The following is an 18,045-nucleotide window of genomic DNA, read 5'->3' on the forward strand; positions in this document are numbered from 1 at the left end:
TGCAATGCGCACGCTGCCTTTGTTGCACTTCTAGTTGACTTTCGTTTTTTCAGCCTTTTTTATCCTTTTTTCCTCACATTTTTTAGCCCGCGTCCTTGCCCGAAGCCTTTCGCCTGCAGCCTTTTGTTGCGGTCGCATTTTTTATGGGTTGCAATCCTTTGTGGCAAATCGGTTGACATGGTCGATGTCCTGCAGGACCTTCGCTTGTTTTTTAAGCCTTTCTGCTCTGCTCTGCTGTCAACTCTTTTTGCCCAGAGTTCAGTTCGAGCCGTGTTTTTTATTTTAGCCACTTCTCAGAAGGAAGTCACTTTTTTACCCGTTTTTTTATGCATCGCGATTTTTTGCTGGAACTTTTCTGGAATTCTGTAACTGGACTTCGCGGAATCCTGCTTTGATAAGCAGCGCATAAAGTGTTTTCTAATTTAGTTTTTTTCTTTTTTACAAGCAAAGGCTTAAAAAACGCAGCCTTGAGTTTTTCCTTTAGTTTGTCTTTAAGTCGAAAAGCCAAAAAGTCAAAAGTAGCCTGTGGATTGGTATAAAGCAAAATCCTCAAGGCTTCGGTGAGAGCGTGAAAAAATTGATTTGCACAAAAAACAAAACACAAATTGTGGCTAAAAGTTAAAGGCTTAGAATCGTAAATAAAATGGTTTTGTAAAAGGCTAGAAGTTAATTTTTTAACCAAGCAAAATTTCGAGAGAAAGCAAAATTATGGAGAATGGCAGAGGCACAGAAAAACTAGATAAATAGAGGGAAGAATATAGCGATTTGGATGCTGTTTAATTTTTTTTAATACTGCTTGAAAATAAATAACTTAAATATAAATTTAAAAATTTTGTATTTAAATTTTTCCATATTTACTTATCTATTATTTATCCATTTTAATATGTATAAGAAAATGTTTGACTATAATTTTGTGCTACTTCAATTTTGTATATAATTAAAACAATTTCAAAGACTTTCTTTTGCGTTCTCTATTAACCTCCAGATCATATAGCCTCCATTCCCTATCCATAGCATTCCATTGAATATCTAATCAAACCTTGTTTCACTCAAACTCTTTTCCCTTTCCCTCTACCCTTTTCTTTTCACTTTTTCTTTCTTTTGACCGTGTCAAAACTGATTAGTTCCGACTATACCTTATGTGTATATATACATACATACATATATAGTCGTACACACATCTTAAACAATTTTCAGGCGTGTCTCACTCACATTCATAAATTCAATTTCAATTTTTCAGCAACTGGATCGATTTTCATGCCGTAACACCAACGAGGTTAATTATCGTCGCATTGCCCAATGTGAAGAAAAAATTAACATTTTTTCCCCTCTTCGTCTTCGTCTTCTTCTCCTTCTTCTGCGTCAGTCACTTGGGCAGTCAGGCAGTCAGGCAGTCGACGGCAATGCGACGACTTCCTTTTGCAACAGACAAAGAGAAGATCATAAGCCTCAGTCCCGGTCCATGGAGCTGCAGTTGGCTCATTACGCGGGTCGTGACTTGCCAAAATGAAAAACAAGTCAAATCTGTAAGGGAGAACGCAACAACAATAAAAAACTTCAGTTTACCATTTGATATGTCAAATGACCCTGCGAATACCCTTTATGGGTAGTTGAAAAGTTACGTGAAAAAGAAGAAGTTAAGAACTATTAGAAATTGATTAATAATGTTTATATTCATATGAGTTTTATTGGTGGTTGAAGCGTCAGATTCGTCTTTATATATGATTGTGAGACCCTTATTTAAACTGGGTTATCTTGCAACTGCATTGCAGCGAGCAGAGATCAGCTAAAGATCTGAACAGATATGTATCTAAAAAGCTCTCATAAAACTTCTGATCGACTCTTCATATTATTTGACTGTCTTTCATTTAGTGATCTCTTAATACAGATGTTAATTTTTCCTTATTTGCAAGCCACTCTTAGCTGTCCTTAATATGATTAAGCTCTACATCGTGCTCTTGGCTGACCTTAGGATTATTAAGCTATTCACAGATCTCAAAGGTAAGCTATGTAATCTCCAAAAGTTTTATTGTTTAATAAACAAATAGTATGAACTCTTTCCAAACTTAATCATAGGTTAGTAAAACACAATAAATATACTTAACTTCATTACCAACAACTCTCCCAAAAGCTGCCCAACTATTCGGCATGCCCTTTTGGCTATAGGGTATTCAAGTTAAACTGCAGCCGAAGTTATTGCAGCGGACAGCGGATGCTTGGATGCTTGTCAGATGCTGATATCAGTCGAAGGCGGCGGCGGCGTCGGCGGCGACGGCGGCGACGGCGTTGGCAGACGCAAAATGTTAATCTCCATAAAATGAAAACAATGCGCCGGCGCGACGACCGATCAGCATCGAGGGCCACAGAGCCAGCTAAGCCCCCCGCCCTCCCGGCAGCCCTCAGCCAAACAACACGCCCCGCTACAGTGGCAATTCGAATACGCGACCAGCGCTTTGGCCATGCTTCGTGAAGCGCGCTTTTTTTCGTTTTTGCGCAATAAGTGTGCCAGCAGCAGCAGCAGCCGCAGCATCAGTTGAGGCAGCAGCAGCAGCAGCAGCAACCGGTCAGCCCCTCACATTATAATTTATGCAGCCGCAGCTCAAGGATCTCGGCAAGAGAGCTGCCTCGCCCCGCCCCTCACCCCACTCAGGCCGCGTGCGTTTAGGTAATCGTCGGGCATGATCTCCGACTCCGACTCCAACTCCAACTCCAACTGCGGCTCCTATCGTGACAAGCTGCCCGCTGTGACGCTGCGGCATTGGGATGCTGTGTGGCTGCTTGGCTGCTTGGCTGGCTGAGAAGATGTTTGGGGCAACGCCACCCCAGCGCTGAGCAGTGTAAATTACAGCTCTGCCGTTGGCGCAACAAACGCCTGACTGGGCATGTTTGTGTTGCCCCAACTGGTTGCAGTTGCCGCCACTGGCCTCTGGCTCTGCCTCAGCTGCCGCTGCCGCTGCCTCAGTCGCTGCTGCTGCTGCTGCTGTTGCCTGTCGGTTTTCATTCAGTAAGTTCAATAGTGCATGCAATGGTTTCCATTGGCCAACTCCACTCGAGTTCTTCTTCTGCTGATTTTTCTCTTTTTATTCCCATTCTCATTCCCGATGCCCAATTCTTTTTTTTTTTGTTTCTTTGCCATTTATGATCGATGCCACAGTGGATTTCTTCGGCCTGACTGGGGCGATTGTCGCTGCATCAGCTTCTCCTTTTGCACGCGATTCCCTTGTCGCTCTTTGATGCCCTTTAATAGCTTTTGGGGTGCTTCGAAAAGTTCTGGCAATTGGCAGCATTATATATTAATTTAGGCTTATAGCAAGGGATCTATTTTACTCAATAATTATTAGACTCTTTCATTACGAATATTCTAATAAATTCATGTATTATATAAATTTAAAAAATATTAATTCATATTTAAGTTTTTATTATATAAGAAATAAAATAAAAATTATTTATATATATGAATTATAAAAATTATTTATATGTATGTATATATAAATTTATATTTATATTTAGTAAACACTTAAAATTTTAAGCCTGATCACATATACATAAATTTATGATTGTATATTATGCTATATATACCTCACTGCTGATACCCTAACCATCCACAATTTAACTGTTTTCTTGTTTTTGCTTCTTCTTCTTCGTTTTTGCATCATTTTATATGCTCAACACCTTTTGCTGTCTACGCTTGGATTGCACTCTCAGGGTCTGGGTCTGGGTCTGGATCTGTGTCTCGAGTCTCGAGTCTTCCAGTCAGAGTCTGAGTCAAAGTCTGGTCACGATTTGTGAAGACTCGTAAAACATTTTTAGCACCTCAACGATCTATATACGTACATGAATGCACCACAATTTCATCTGGTTGTTGTTGGTTTCTCTTTATACTTTTTTTAATGGCATTTTTGCATTTTTGCTGTGGCTACCAAAACACGACGCCCACTCGAACGCGTTCTTGGCTGTGTGGGAAAAAGTGTCTGTCGATCGTCGAATCGTTCGTGGCGCAAAGCAAAGCAAATCAAAGCGAAAAATAAAACAAAAAAACAAAAAAAAAACATCCTGTCATTAGGCAAAATATTTATGTAGATTAACGAAACGCAGACGAATCGCCAGCTGCGCATCTAACGGTGCATTTGCTACAAATTTTCGACTCCCTCAATTAGGAGTCGAAGCGAACCCCAAAGAGCGATTAAAAATTTGTATGCGCAGCGCCCTCTGGCGTTTGTTAGCGGCTGTGCAAAAGCATGCATGAACCACGCAAATAATATTCCCGGAAATTGGCAAGGATTTGAAAGAGACGAGTTGTTGTTGCGGTTGTTGTGTTGTTGTTGTTGTTGCGTGTCGTAAAAACTCTTTGCGAATCGGACAGCAGCAGCAGAGGCAGAGGCAGAGGCAGAGACTCTCAGCAGCAGCGGCAGCAGCAGCAGCAGCTATGCATCAAGGACATGCGGCACATTAGCGAGCCGCTCATAAAGCCAAAACCCCGATAGAGACAGCCAAAGCAGTCAGCTAATCCGTGGAAACCCTAAACTCTACCCTATGCCGAAAAACCTCTTTCGGCGCGAGTCTAACGCGTAGGTAAAAGAACTCTTTCCTCCGTTTACTCCTTCGTGCCGGCAGGTAGAGCCAGACAGAGCCAGCACTATGCTGAGTGAGAGCGGTAGACAGAGAGAGGGAGACCGAGAGCTAGAGGCAGAACCAGCGAGAGCGGGTGAGGAGTTGACGTTTGCACGCCAATTGATTTGGCATTGAGGCGTAGAGCGTAAATAACCCTAAATAAAACCATAAAATCCTTCTGCATGTTGCGCTTTTGTGTTGGCCCATCAAACCCATCCTCACCTTGAGTGTGCCTAGGCTCGGATCGGATCTTTGCCATTTTTTAGATACGTCGATTTTCTTTTTCTTTTCTCTTTTTTTTTAGCGAACTCGTAAATGCAGTTGCATTTTTTATGCAATTTGTCGTCAACAAAATTTTGAAATTCGCAAGAGAATTTGCGAACGGCGACTTTTTACTCGGAAGTGCGTTCGTTTTTTACGCAACTAGACGCAACGGCAGTTAAAAAAAAAAAACGATGATTTTTTATGAGCCGAAAGTTGACTTTTTTAGTGGAAATGATGAGGCGAGATTGTGCGGCAGCAAAAAACAACAGAGGAAAGGAAACAAGCTCTTAGAAGGCGAAGGAGAATGAGTGAAGCCGAGTCTCTCTCACTAGAGAACATTAGAGTAGAGCTCATAGCACTCACTCATAGGAAACTTCTAGCTCTCTGGCTCAACGGGTTAAGGAAAGGGGCGTGCGTTTGTCTAACCCTACAGCAGCCGAAGCCTTTAGCATTGCCTTAAACCTTTGTCGCTTACCTGTTCGGACGTTCATAATCCTTTTATGGCAAATAAACAAACACCGTCACGGCTCTGGCCGAGACCGAGACCGAGACCGAGACCGAGTGAGAGAATCCTTTGGCCAAAAACCCTTGACTAGGTAAAAAGCAGCTCGCTCAAAGGGTGCAATAAACAGAAGAGTTGTTCCTTGATGAACTGGCTGCGGCTGTGGTGGACGGGTTGTGCGGCCTTTGCACACGCGTTCCTTCCCATTGTTGCACGTTCAGTTTTATGGGTGTGTGGTTTTAGCCCTTTGATGTGCATGATCATCCTGTTAATAGAAACCCAAGGTACCTGTGTACCACTGCCACTGTCACTGCCACTGTGCCACGCACACTTAATCCTTTCGCCAAACCCTTTCGTCCGATCATCAGAGCGTGTCCAAACTGATTTAATTAACGCGGTTTTCGAAACTAAGCTCCGTATCATCGTAGCTTCGCCTAAATCCGAAGTCCTCAACGCCCATCAGCTACTGTTCCAGCCAAGCTGAGCCTTCCGAACATCCTAGCCAAAGGGTTGGACTGACTTTTCCAGCGAAAGGATTTGCATATGACTTGCATGGAAATTTTCTTGAATATTTACCAAACATCCAAGCAGTTGACTTTATAAGACCTGACTTTTGATGCCGAATCGAGCGAAAAGTCGAAAAGTCAAGCTACACTTAGACTATACAAAATGGTAGACTGAGCTGCTATATGAGGGGATCCTTAAAGGATGATCCCATAGATGTTGCTGCTGGCAGAGACGGAAAGCTTAATTGAATCTTTAGGAAGAAATAACTAATAGTCTGAGGTGGTAGATAGAATAAAGTGAAGATAAAGTTGGAAGAGTCATGATTACTTAAGTAGTCGTTAGATATCTACTTAGTATATCCTTCAGTTCTCTATAATCTATGGGTTTAGGACTACTAGTATTAAATGATCTTTTTTCCGTCAGTATTTAGTTGCCGAGTAGAACATCTCAAATTCTCCGCATTCCATTAGTCTCGACTTTGTTTTGCAGTTCTTGAGAATTCATTCAAAAAAGTCTCCGCCTAAAATTTTAATAAATATAATTTCCAGCCTTAGTCTTGCTTTATTTATAATTTCTTAGGCAATCCCCAATGCGAGCTTTAATAATGATAATTCACAACTCCTGAGTTAGCCGATCATGCCTAAAAATATATATGTATATGCTTATATGTTATACGTGCTCAAATTAACGGAACATTTTGCGTGCCTCCGTATAACTGTATTTTAAGCAAACCCCTCGGCCATCGCTCACCCCCTCACCTATCCCTGTCCATTCAAAAGCTAACTTTTCCGCATCACGCGATCTGCCTTTGCCCTTATATAGCCGATACCCCACCCCAGGAAAATAACAACAAAATGTATACCAAAAATAAAAACAAACCGTTTGTTTTGAGCTTTTTACCTGTTGCTAAATTTAGAACGTCTACCGTTGTTTATTTGTTTTTTTTTTTTTCTCGATATTCTTCTTTTTTTGGCTGACGCTGCTGCCGCAAATACAAAAAACAAGCAGACGCCCACCCCCACCCCCGCTCTCTCTTCCTCTTCATCCCACAGTCTCTTAAGCAAACCATATTGAACTCTGTGCGACGTCAGCGGCGCCGTTGGCAGTGGCTACGGCCCGTTGGCCCAAAATGCGTCGTTACGTTAATGAGTAATAAAATACTTGCACAACAACAACGGCGGCAATTGGGCAAAGATTTGTGTCTCTGCTGCTGCATTGCCAAAAAATAAGCAGAGCGCCAATAAGTGCATGGCAACCAATGGCAACGCCAAACAACAATCCCAACAACAGCGACAATGGCGTCTCAAAATAATAGTGCAGTACGTTTAGCGCATTCACACGCTTTGGCTATTTTTATGGCATTTTAATCGCGAGAATGTAGTAGGCAAATCTATTTAGCATGGCGGGTGGCCATGAAGGCTGCTCATCACTCTCTCAGCTGCGGCAGCAGATCTAAGAGCGAGCTCGCTTACGCGCTCTCTTTCACTTGGCCTCTCTCACTCTGTTATTTTTAGTTACATGGGGCTGCTGCTGTTATTGCTGCGCTGTGGCCACTGGCCAGCAGGGCAGCGTCTGGCGCGTGGGCGTCGCTGCCAACGTCGCTGTTGCTGCTGTTCGTTGGTGTAACGCCGCCGCCTTTGGCGCTCTGTACCGCTGCTCCCGCTGGGCTGCTACGTTTAAATATAGACGCAATTAGCAATGCGCACATTTTTGCGTGCGTATCTGTATCTGTGTGTATGTGTGTGTGGACTATAAATTTTTGCCAGTTTATTTTAGACGCTGCATGCGATCAGGCGCGCCAAACAACTGTATTTGCTTGTGTATGGGTGTATATATATCTGTGTGTGCCCACATCCTACACCTTAGCTGCCAGTTGCTGTTTTTGGCCAGAAGCAGCGTCAGCAACAGCAGCAGCAGCCACATGATGTAAACGCTGCCCGTGTGCAATTAAATTGGCATGCACAAGTGCCGCCAGCAACGCCAGCCGCGGGCGGCAGCCTTTTGATCGGCTGCCAAATTGTAATTGGAACACGAAGGTGTTGCTCGACTGGCGGACTCTGGCCGGGGGTCTGTTCGACGTGGCAACCTTCTAAACACCAGCAATAAAACGCATAAAACTCGTGACTTATACTACACGCACACACTCGCAGAAAATTGACCCACATTGCCAAATGCATAAACAATGCAATAACTGACAACATTTTATAAGAGCTTTGAGTACGAATTCAAATGGAAAGCTACCATTGGACTACATTAGTGCTCTCAGCAACTGGAAGCTTTTGCAGCTTGGCTTGGAAGAACGTTACTAAACGCAATGCATAAGCTTGCTCGCTCACTTTCGCTCTCGTTTGCGCATGTGTGTCTGTGGATGTGCATAGAGATGTTCTGTTTCTGCTCTTTTTGCTCACTGGCTTACATTACTTTGCACACTCTCACACGTACATATATTGAAGAGCGAGACTAGAAATAACTATTTATTCTCTTGCCTGGTGTGACTTAAGCGCCAGCCTTCGAAAAAACTGATAAGTCCAAACGTGAAAGTCCGCCGTGCACGTAGACGCCATAAAAACGAACCTAAGCATTGTCCGACGCACGTGTATCGTGCTCATCAGCCTTGCCGATTGATTTAACACAGTCACACAAACACACATTCACTCATACGCATGCGCTTTAGTGTAAGTGACCTTCCCTAGCTTAATTAAGGCGAATTGAATGGGTTACAGTTACATAGCCAAAAAAGAACTACTACACATAATTTGGAACATTAGTGCGTGTGTGCGTGCGTTTGGTTAGATAGTGAGTGACGCAGGTGTTGCGCTGTCGCCCGCTTCCGCTTGGCGTGCGCACAGCCCCAACAGCGTGAGCAACCTTGTGATCTTGTTTACTGTTTAGCGACCCCACTGATCACGACATCATAACACATACACACACACATTCACTCAATCGCCACACAAACACACATCCACACCTGTCGGCGCTGGGGTGGCGTCATATCAATATTAAGTCTCTGGGTGAGCTGCTGCCGCTTGCTATTTTCACCTTCTATGGGACGACGTCGTCGACGCGTCGTCGCGTTGGCCGCATGAATCAGCACGGCGAACGCTCTCGCTCTCGCTATTGATTATCTCTATCTAACACACTCTCGCGCATATTGTGAATCCCGCTCGCACGCTCACTGGGGGTTTTAATATTTCCAAAAAGGAAGAAATGCCCAATAGAACTTGCAGTGCTTTTTTCTTGCTCGTTCGGAGAGGGGGGCGTATGAGTAACTGTGTGCTGCTCTCTCGCAGAGGCCGCGGCTTGCGGCTTAGGTAAACTGACGGCAGCAGCAGAAGCAACAACAACAACAATGACTGCGCACACAGGTAGAGCCGACATCGTTGCTACCTACACATGCGAACGCAAATGTATGCAGTCGCACATATACTGTATGTATGTGTGTGTGTAAATATGCCGCCGACTGGTCGTGTGGCTCGCGCTGCCGCTGCCCGCGCCTCGCTGCGGCGATTTCGATTTAGCCAACGAACCTGTCGATCAATCGTCAGTCGTCTGCTGTAAGCCTAGCGATAAGGTGGTAGTCGCCAGCAAAAACGCACACACGCAAAAATATATATATACGAGCAAACGTTCAAGCACACTCACACTTTGACGATTCGCCATCGTGACGATCGTTGCTCGCTCGCCTCGTTCGTACTTCGAGAAACGTTTAATCGGGCTGCATTCAGAACCAGACAGCCATTCGCTTGCCGTAACTCGTAGCGTGCGGTTGCCTCTCTCTTTGAAGCGGAAGAATACAAAATAAAGAAAAGAAGAAACACTCTAAGCAAAGACTATAACGTATTTTACGTAGATTCGTCGTTGCGCGAAAGAAAAGTGAAAAGTGATCTTGAAACTGAAAACTGAAAAATAAACAAATCATAGAACTGCATTAAAACAAACAAATCAAAGCAGTGCGCAGCAAATTTCTGCATTTGCCGCCAGTGAAAAAACAGAGACAAATAACAAAATCAAACTGTGTCTTAAACTGCATAAGCAATATATAGCCGATATCGAGATGGTTACCGGCGTAACAACAAACATGAGTCCCAACTTAGTGGGCGCGGCCGTGGTGCCCACCCAGCTGAAGGAGACACCCATCAAGAGTGACCGCAGGGTAAGTGTCAAATGTGTAACAAAAAAAAAGTACCGTTGCATTGCAAAGACTTGGATTAAAAGTGCGAGCGAGCGAACTAGAGGTGCGCGTGCTAAAAAGCTGTCGTTAGTTATTTTGGCATTTGAAATTAGCTTGGGCTATTTTTGCATATGATTAGAGATGCGCTAGCTAAATAGAGTGTTTATTCGCCTTAGCTTTTATTTTCGAATAAATATTTATTTATTCAGCTTCGTATTTGGGCATATTTCTTAGGAAATTTATAAATGTTTACACGTTATAAATCCCATACATCCCATAAATCCCATACAAGTTGTCTCCCACTTTGTACAAACACACACGCACTGAGCGTGTCCCACACACAGTTTGCCAATTTTGCTGCCCAAATGCATTTCCTTTTTGGCCACATTTCGTCGTCGTCGGCTCCCACATGCCAACAACTGTAACCATATAGAAAAAATACTGTTTATCAAGAGTGAAAAAAAAAAGCCGTCGGCTCGCCAACACAAAGCGGCGTCTGGCGTTGGCGGCATTTACGTTTGGGCTTCATTCATGGAGACAGACAGCGGATAGACGGACGAACGGACGGACAGCTGGCCGGTCCATTCATGAGTGCCACCCAAAATTGGTTGCGGCTGCCCACTTGAGCGGCTTCCATTTGGCGCGTGGTCGCTGCAATTGTCGCTCATCAGCTTCTTTTGGCTGCTTAAAAGCTGCTCGCCCTATGGCTATGCTTTTGGCCGCTTTTGGCTTTTGCCCGCTGACTTCATACAGTGCGGGCGTTTGAGCTGCGCCAAATTTGGCCAGCACCAAAAATAATTTCATTCTGTTTGTATTTCTTAATTTTTTCACTGTTGCAAAAAATAAATTAAAAACAACAACAATTTGTTGTTTTGCGTCTTCGAATTTCCCACGACGACCTTGTTGTTGTTGCTCGAAATACCTGCGTATTGGTTATTTATTTTTGGCCGCATCGGCTCGTTGCTTATCGTAATTTATAACCAAGAAACTATTTTTGGCCAGCACTTGCGAGTGCAACAGATAGATATATATGTATATATATAATATATATATATAAATAGAGCACGCGCCATGCTTCTGTGTTTTGGCCCCCAGCCAGAATTGCTCGACTCAATGCTGATGACAATGTTGAGAGTCCCCGTGTCCAATTAAAGCCACACGCATATGATTTTATTTTTGTTGTTGTCGAACGCTGCATGAGGTCAAAGAGTTCCAAAAAAGAAGAAAAAAATTTTACTCGTGTTTTGCAACTCGTGACTAATCTGAAATCTTTCCCTCTCTCTCTTTCTTGCAGTCAAACAAACCAATTATGGAAAAACGTCGTCGTGCACGCATCAACAACTGCCTCAACGAGCTGAAGACTCTCATACTAGATGCCACCAAAAAAGACGTAAGTATCTTATACTATCCAACTACAAGATCTTTGCCTCTGTATATAGATTGATAGATATATAGAAAGTTAGGAAGTCTATACCCCTCGCTCTATAAATCTACATCTGTATATCTAGCTCCCTTTACACTTCTTATAAACCCATAACTAATCCTCACATTTTCTCTGATCTCTCTCCTTGCAGCCTGCGCGTCATTCAAAGCTGGAAAAGGCCGACATATTGGAGAAGACAGTGAAGCATCTCCAAGAGCTGCAGCGTCAGCAAGCTGCCATGCAACAGGCCGCCGATCCGAAGATCATCAACAAATTCAAGGCCGGCTTTGCCGACTGTGCGAATGAGGTGAGCCGCTTCCCCGGTCTGGATGCTGCCCAGCGTCGTCGTCTGCTGCAACATCTGAGCAACTGCATCAATGGCGTCAAGAGCGAACTGCACCATCAGCAGCGCCAGCAGGCAGCTGCCCAGGCACAGTCGTTGCACGCCCAGGTCGTCTTGCCCTCGCCGCCCAGCTCGCCCGAACAGGAGTCAGCAACAGCAACGAACGGCAGCAGCGGCAGCAGCAACAACTTGGTCTCAGCAGCGGCGCCTTATCTCTTCGGCCAGATCCAGCACAATGCCAATGGCTACTTTCTGCCCAATGGCATGCAGGTGATACCCACCAAGCTGCCCAACGGTAGCATCGCCCTGGTGCTGCCCCAGAGCTTGCCACAGCAGCAGCAGCAACAGTTGCTGCAACAGCAACAGCAGCAACAGCAACAATTGGCTGCAGCAGCTGCCGCTGCCGCTGCCGCCGCCGCTCAACAGCAACAGCTGCAGCAACATCACCATCAACTGGTGTCCATGCCACAGCGTACGGCCAGCACCGGCTCCGCCAGCTCCCACTCCTCGGCCGGCTACGAGTCGGCGCCGAGCAGCAGCAGCAGCCACGGCAGCTATGCCCCGCCCAGTCCCGCCAACTCGGTCTACGAGCCAATGGATGTGAAGCCCTCCGTCATTCAGCGCGTGCCCAGCTCCAATTTGGCGGAGCAACAACCCCTGTCGCTGGTCATCAAGAAGCAGATCAAGGTGGAGGAGGAGCAGCCCTGGCGGCCCTGGTAAAAATATGCAAACAGCAGAAGAAGAAGAAGATGTAAAGAAATGAGCCAGGCGCTCGCATTGCAACTGCTCCCAAAAAACAATGCAAACCGCTTTTAAAGACTGATGGGCGTCGCACACACACACGCACACACACACACACACATCCACACGCACACGCACACATAAACATTTCATCACATTTCGCTAGGATAACGCAAATGTTGCGATCGAAGTGTTTCGAGCAAGCGGAACTCCTAATTCGCTCCACGTTTCACTTGGGCATTTCTCTAAAGGAGAATTGTTCAGCGAGATGAAGAGCATCCATACCCATCCCCACACACACACACACACACACACACAAACACACACATATATTGTTATAATTTATTTATTATTATATATTATTATTATTATTATTGTGAATTCATTTCTCAAAATGGTATTTTGCATGTCGCCAAACTACCTCAATCCAAGTACTTGGTGTAAAATTGCCTCATGAATCATGTATTAGAATATTACTTTAGAGTTTCGCTCACACACATACACTTGCATAGATACATATATATGTATATGTCAACAGCAATGAAATCTTCAAAGTCTTCCACACAAACTATCCATGTTTGTTTGACATTAAAAAACTTAACTCTAATGCATAATAATAATAATAATATAATACCTAATATCTCTACATTTAAATATAGTCTCACCTCTATACGTATATATGCATATATATCTATCTATATCTATTGTAAGCTATGTATATAGCAAACTATTTGTAAGACCACGTGATATAGTGAACATAATGAGAAATCTAAGAGAAAAAGAATTTTTGAAGAAAAAAAAAAAAAAAAAAAAACAACGGAAAAAAAAAAACAGTTGAGCTAAAAAACAGCTACTAAAAAAGAATAAAATCTGAAAAAATTTTACTAAAAAATTAAACACAAAAAGTATTATTTATTTTTGGGTTGGGGTTTTGGAAAGGTCTACGGGATATTGTCTAGAACTGGTGAAAGGCCAATAAAAAACGAAGATAAAGCGGATAAAAGGTTTTATGGGAGAATGAAGGAGAGAGGGAGAGAGAAAGGGAGTGCGAGCGAGAAAAACGTCATATAGTATTGGGCATCGTCTTGGTGTATTGACTCTAGAGTCTACAGCCTTCAACTAATATACAGAAAAATGGTAAACAAAATATACATATATGTTTCTATATGTGCATATATCTAAGCTCTACTATATCTAAAATTTCAAAATATTTTGCAATTTAATCAGGCAAAGTTTTGAATTTCAGCAGCATTTTTACTATGTATTTCCCCATAACTGTAAATATGTATATTCATATACATTTATATAAATTCATACGTACATAAAAAATATATGCGAAATACTTTTGAAACCTGACGATATGTTTACTGTAGTCTCAAGAATTTTTTCAAAATATCTTCTTCTGTTTCTTCCCCTGCTTCTACTGGTTCAGTTAGCAAACGATTCAGCAGAAAATTTGTTATCACAAAGTCATTTGAAGCGAAAGAGTTGGAATTGGAAGCCGAGAAACTGATGAGGGGTATATAAGGATAGTTCCCCAGTCTGACTGAGTCTTAAGTTTGCTCGGGAATCTAAAAAAAGATACGCTATTTTTTGTATTTATCCGGTATGTACAAAAAATGCCTCTGATTGAATAATATATAAATTTTAATATACGAGGAATCTATTCTAGATGACGCCTAAGCTTTTGTTTCAGCTTTTTCTAGACCTTTCGTTTCATGACTGACGCACATAGAACTACTTCATGATATTAATATGCAGGCAATATTCTTATTAGAGCATCCAATTTTAGCTGGGCGAATCATACAGAGTAGCTGATGAGCTATTCTTGTTAGGTTTCTCTGATTGGATTATTCTTAGATTCAACTTCATATAAATCCACATTTGGCTTAGTCATAAGATGCTTGAGCTCTAAAAGCATACGAAAAGAACCTTACGCAAGCTATATATAATTACATCTTTTTTTTTTTTTAGAGATAGTTAGATACATAGATCTTACAGCGTCTCTGTTGGTAACACCTTTAATCAAGCTGTTCGCCTCATGAGGCACATAAACTGTGACGCTGTAAGACAATCAGGGACAGCCACTGTAATATTCCGTAATCAAGTACAATGTGCAATAAACTTGGTTACTGGAATTATAGGGGACGTGGCAGCCGAGTGGTTCAAATAACAAAATATAATCTATTGCTAATACCCTGCAATAAGACTTGGACGTAAAAGTTTCCGCAAAGTCTGTTGCAACAAAAATACCTTTGAATTCATGCCAAGTCATACTGATAATCTGAGACGAAGTATGTGAGATATATAAATAGAGTAGATATATGTATGGTGAGACTATAATGGAGGGGAATGCTGGGCTCGCAGATACCACGTATTGAGCTGCTGAATATGAGTTGAAAAAATATTTCATTTTTTGATGTTGGGTATCTAAAATGTCAAATTATCTTTGTAGTCATTTCAGATTTCTAGATCGGACATTGGACTTCAGATGAATAGAGATAGTTCAGTTCGACTGCAGTTTATATTTTCTACGACGCTATCCCGCTGCCTTTCATACACTCTGTGCCAAACACATGAGACCCAGCTTATCTATTTTCGTCGGGAGTTGTTTTGATAAAAAGGAATTTGGTTTTCTTTCTACATGACTCAAATACACAAGGAAAATAAACAAGCGCCAAGGCTAAAGCCAAAGCTAAATGCAGTGCATGCATTCATACATACATATATATCTGTATATGTATTCACATACAAATGTTTATATATTCAGATATTCAGATCGTGCTGGAAAGCGCGTCGCCGGGTCTGAGATATGCATTCAGATGATGAGCTCATAAAAAAGTGGCGTGCGAATTAAGTGCTTGACTTGATTAGAGTCGATATAATATTTGGAAGTCAGGCAGAGTTCTGAATATTGATCTAAAATTCTTAAGCTCTGTTCTTATATTTAATTTGTATTCATTGTGTCATCACTGAATCTTGTCTTTTGTCTAGAGAGAAAAAAAAAAAACATCTGAATTGGTACGAATTACTCATACGAGAATTCCAAAAGCAAAACTGCGTTTTATTCTCGCTCCTAAAAGTGCGTCAGTCGTGTAAATATGTATCACAAACATTTATAAATACATGTATGTAAGTATATATTCCATAAGTAGTTCAAGCAGAAGAACTTGATAAAAATCACACCAAAACCAGAGAAAACATGAGACATAAGTTGTAAAATGTGATTCATTAATTATGCTCGATATAGCATAGTTATTAATAATAAGAATGACAAGTCATGGTGATTGATCAGTTAACGGGAAATGGTGTAATTTGCTAATAAGATATGACAATATGATGAGGCAGCTTTTCAATTAATTTATAGAATATATAACGAAGGTGCACTGCTGTGGTCCTAAACACATTCGCAGAAACCATAGCATACCAATAAGAATTAAACTCTAAAAATTCCAATAAGAATGTATATATGTTGGAAGCGTAAAGTATTTCAGATTAAATTAAATTAAATTAAACAATATGGGCATGCTATTTTTGTGCTGGACTATGACTATATTGTTATGATATATTTTAACTGTTTATATATACATATATCTAAATATCTGCAACTGATAACGGTCAAAACAAAAGAGTTCTGCCTAACTGCGTCGCATTTATTTACCAATTTCAATTTGGCATTTTGCGCGTGACAAAAAACGTGATCTAAAATTTTTTATTTATCATTATATATTTTTTTAATTTTCCCAAAATAAATTACTATATTTAAAAGCTAATATATGACTGCGCTGCATTTTTTGGCTTTGTAAGTAGATGCGTTGAAACGGCACACAACAAAAAATTATAAATATAAATATAAAAAAAGAAAAAATTCAAAATATGTCAACAAATATAAAAAACAAAAAATTAAATAAAAAAGGGAGCAAAAATTATAAAAACAAATTGAAATACAATGCAAATCAAATTGCAAAAAAAAAAAAAATTTTAACGGGACAGGGCGCACGGCTGCCAACGGATGCAAGATACGAAAAGATATATAAATATATATGTATATACATATGTATATATATATAGCATGCATATATGTCCGAGTACCGTTGATATGTGCGCTGGTATCGCAGCTATTCCAGTGAAATGAAATGTTAAAATAACAACGCCATAGTCAAAAAAAAAAAAAAAAAAAAAAAAAAAAAAAACAGAGCTCAAGTTGCTCCAATCGTGTGGCCGTTGCTTTTGGCCAGCCAAGGGTCTCCCACCGCCCCTCGCGCTCCTACACGACCTGCCCGACTTACCTGTAGCGCCCGCTGCTCACGTGCCGCGCACAGGTGATATGTGTTCGCAAGCATTTCCAAAAACAAACTAGGGAAACTCAGCAGCTACTGCTATCAGCTCAGCACTCTCCAGCGATAGGCTGTGTAAATATATATCTTCACATTATATATGGCGCAGTCAAATGCTAGAAAAAAAAAAAAAAAAAAAAAAAAAAATAGAAAAAACTGTAACTGGGTGAACAAATGGCTTAGGTTAGTGCTATAGAATCGAGCTAATCGAATGACCTTGCCAACGCCTCGAGTGCCACTTGAACTGCCCGACAGCAAGTTGAATGTCAAAGTCAGCCACAGCCCCGACTTTAACGCTATGCCAAGCACGTCTATATCTATAGCTCTATCTCTATATGTATATAATTGTATATATATATGTGTGTGTGTGGAAACCTTGGGTGCGGGCAGTTGCTGGCTTTTCGGGTTTGTTAATGTGTTTGAACCTAGTTTTTTTTTGTTCGTTATTTATTTGTTTCATATCTGGGTTTGTACAGCTTGAAACAACATTTGACTGGAACCAGTAGAGCTATTTAGCTAGAACCCGTGAACTATTCACAGTGCCTTTAATCGCAGCTCACATTTCCTCCTCCATTCATATGCAAAAAAAAAAAAAAAAAAAAAAACAAATGTAGAATTAAATCCAATTAGAATCTCTGTACGAATATGAAATGCTCTGGTGGGAAGGTTGTTTTGGATTGAATATATTGTATTATTTTCTTAAGATTCTTCATTCATAACATAATGAAAATTGAACTCAAACAAATCCATTTTTCATTTAAATTTTTAGGTTTTTTTTACAATTTCATTTCATTCAAGTCTCACGATTTCAGACTATTCTCATATAAACTTTCCATGGAAAACTGGAAAATCTCCATGTCTACTCTCACGCGCTCCACACCTGATCTCAAAATTTATAGCACCTTCAGCTAGTGTATAGCGCAGACCAACAGTTAGATGTCTCTAATCAACAGTCAGAAAACGAGTTCAATAAACCAAAACGCAAACAAGCCGAACGCAACGTTTAAGCCAAGTAATTGTTATTGTTGCGCTGTTGTTGTTGTTATTATTTTGATTTTTGTTTATTTACTGGTTGCGGGAGTCAAGAGCAGTCAAACATGGCTTTTGTTTTTATTTTGGCATCAAAAGTCATTAAACTTGGCTCGC

The 18,045-nt window shown here is 41.4% G+C and overlaps 1 protein-coding gene across 1 annotated transcript; it reads left to right on the forward strand.

The window, feature by feature from the left end:
• The first annotated feature begins 9,426 nt into the window (after positions 1–9,426).
• LOC6581670 (protein hairy) lies at positions 9,427–13,354 on the forward strand. The gene is made up of 3 exons (XM_002007356.4): positions 9,427–10,037; positions 11,350–11,445; positions 11,630–13,354. The coding sequence occupies exons 1-3, from the start codon at positions 9,939–9,941 to the stop codon at positions 12,539–12,541; spliced, it is 1,107 nt and encodes a 368-aa protein (XP_002007392.1). The 5' UTR covers positions 9,427–9,938; the 3' UTR covers positions 12,542–13,354.
• Positions 13,355–18,045: the final 4,691 nt, after the last annotated feature.

The sequence above is a fragment of the Drosophila mojavensis genome, unplaced genomic scaffold (genome assembly GCF_018153725.1).
Source record: "Drosophila mojavensis isolate 15081-1352.22 unplaced genomic scaffold, ASM1815372v1 contig_74, whole genome shotgun sequence".
Classification (NCBI taxonomy): domain Eukaryota; kingdom Metazoa; phylum Arthropoda; class Insecta; order Diptera; family Drosophilidae; genus Drosophila; species Drosophila mojavensis.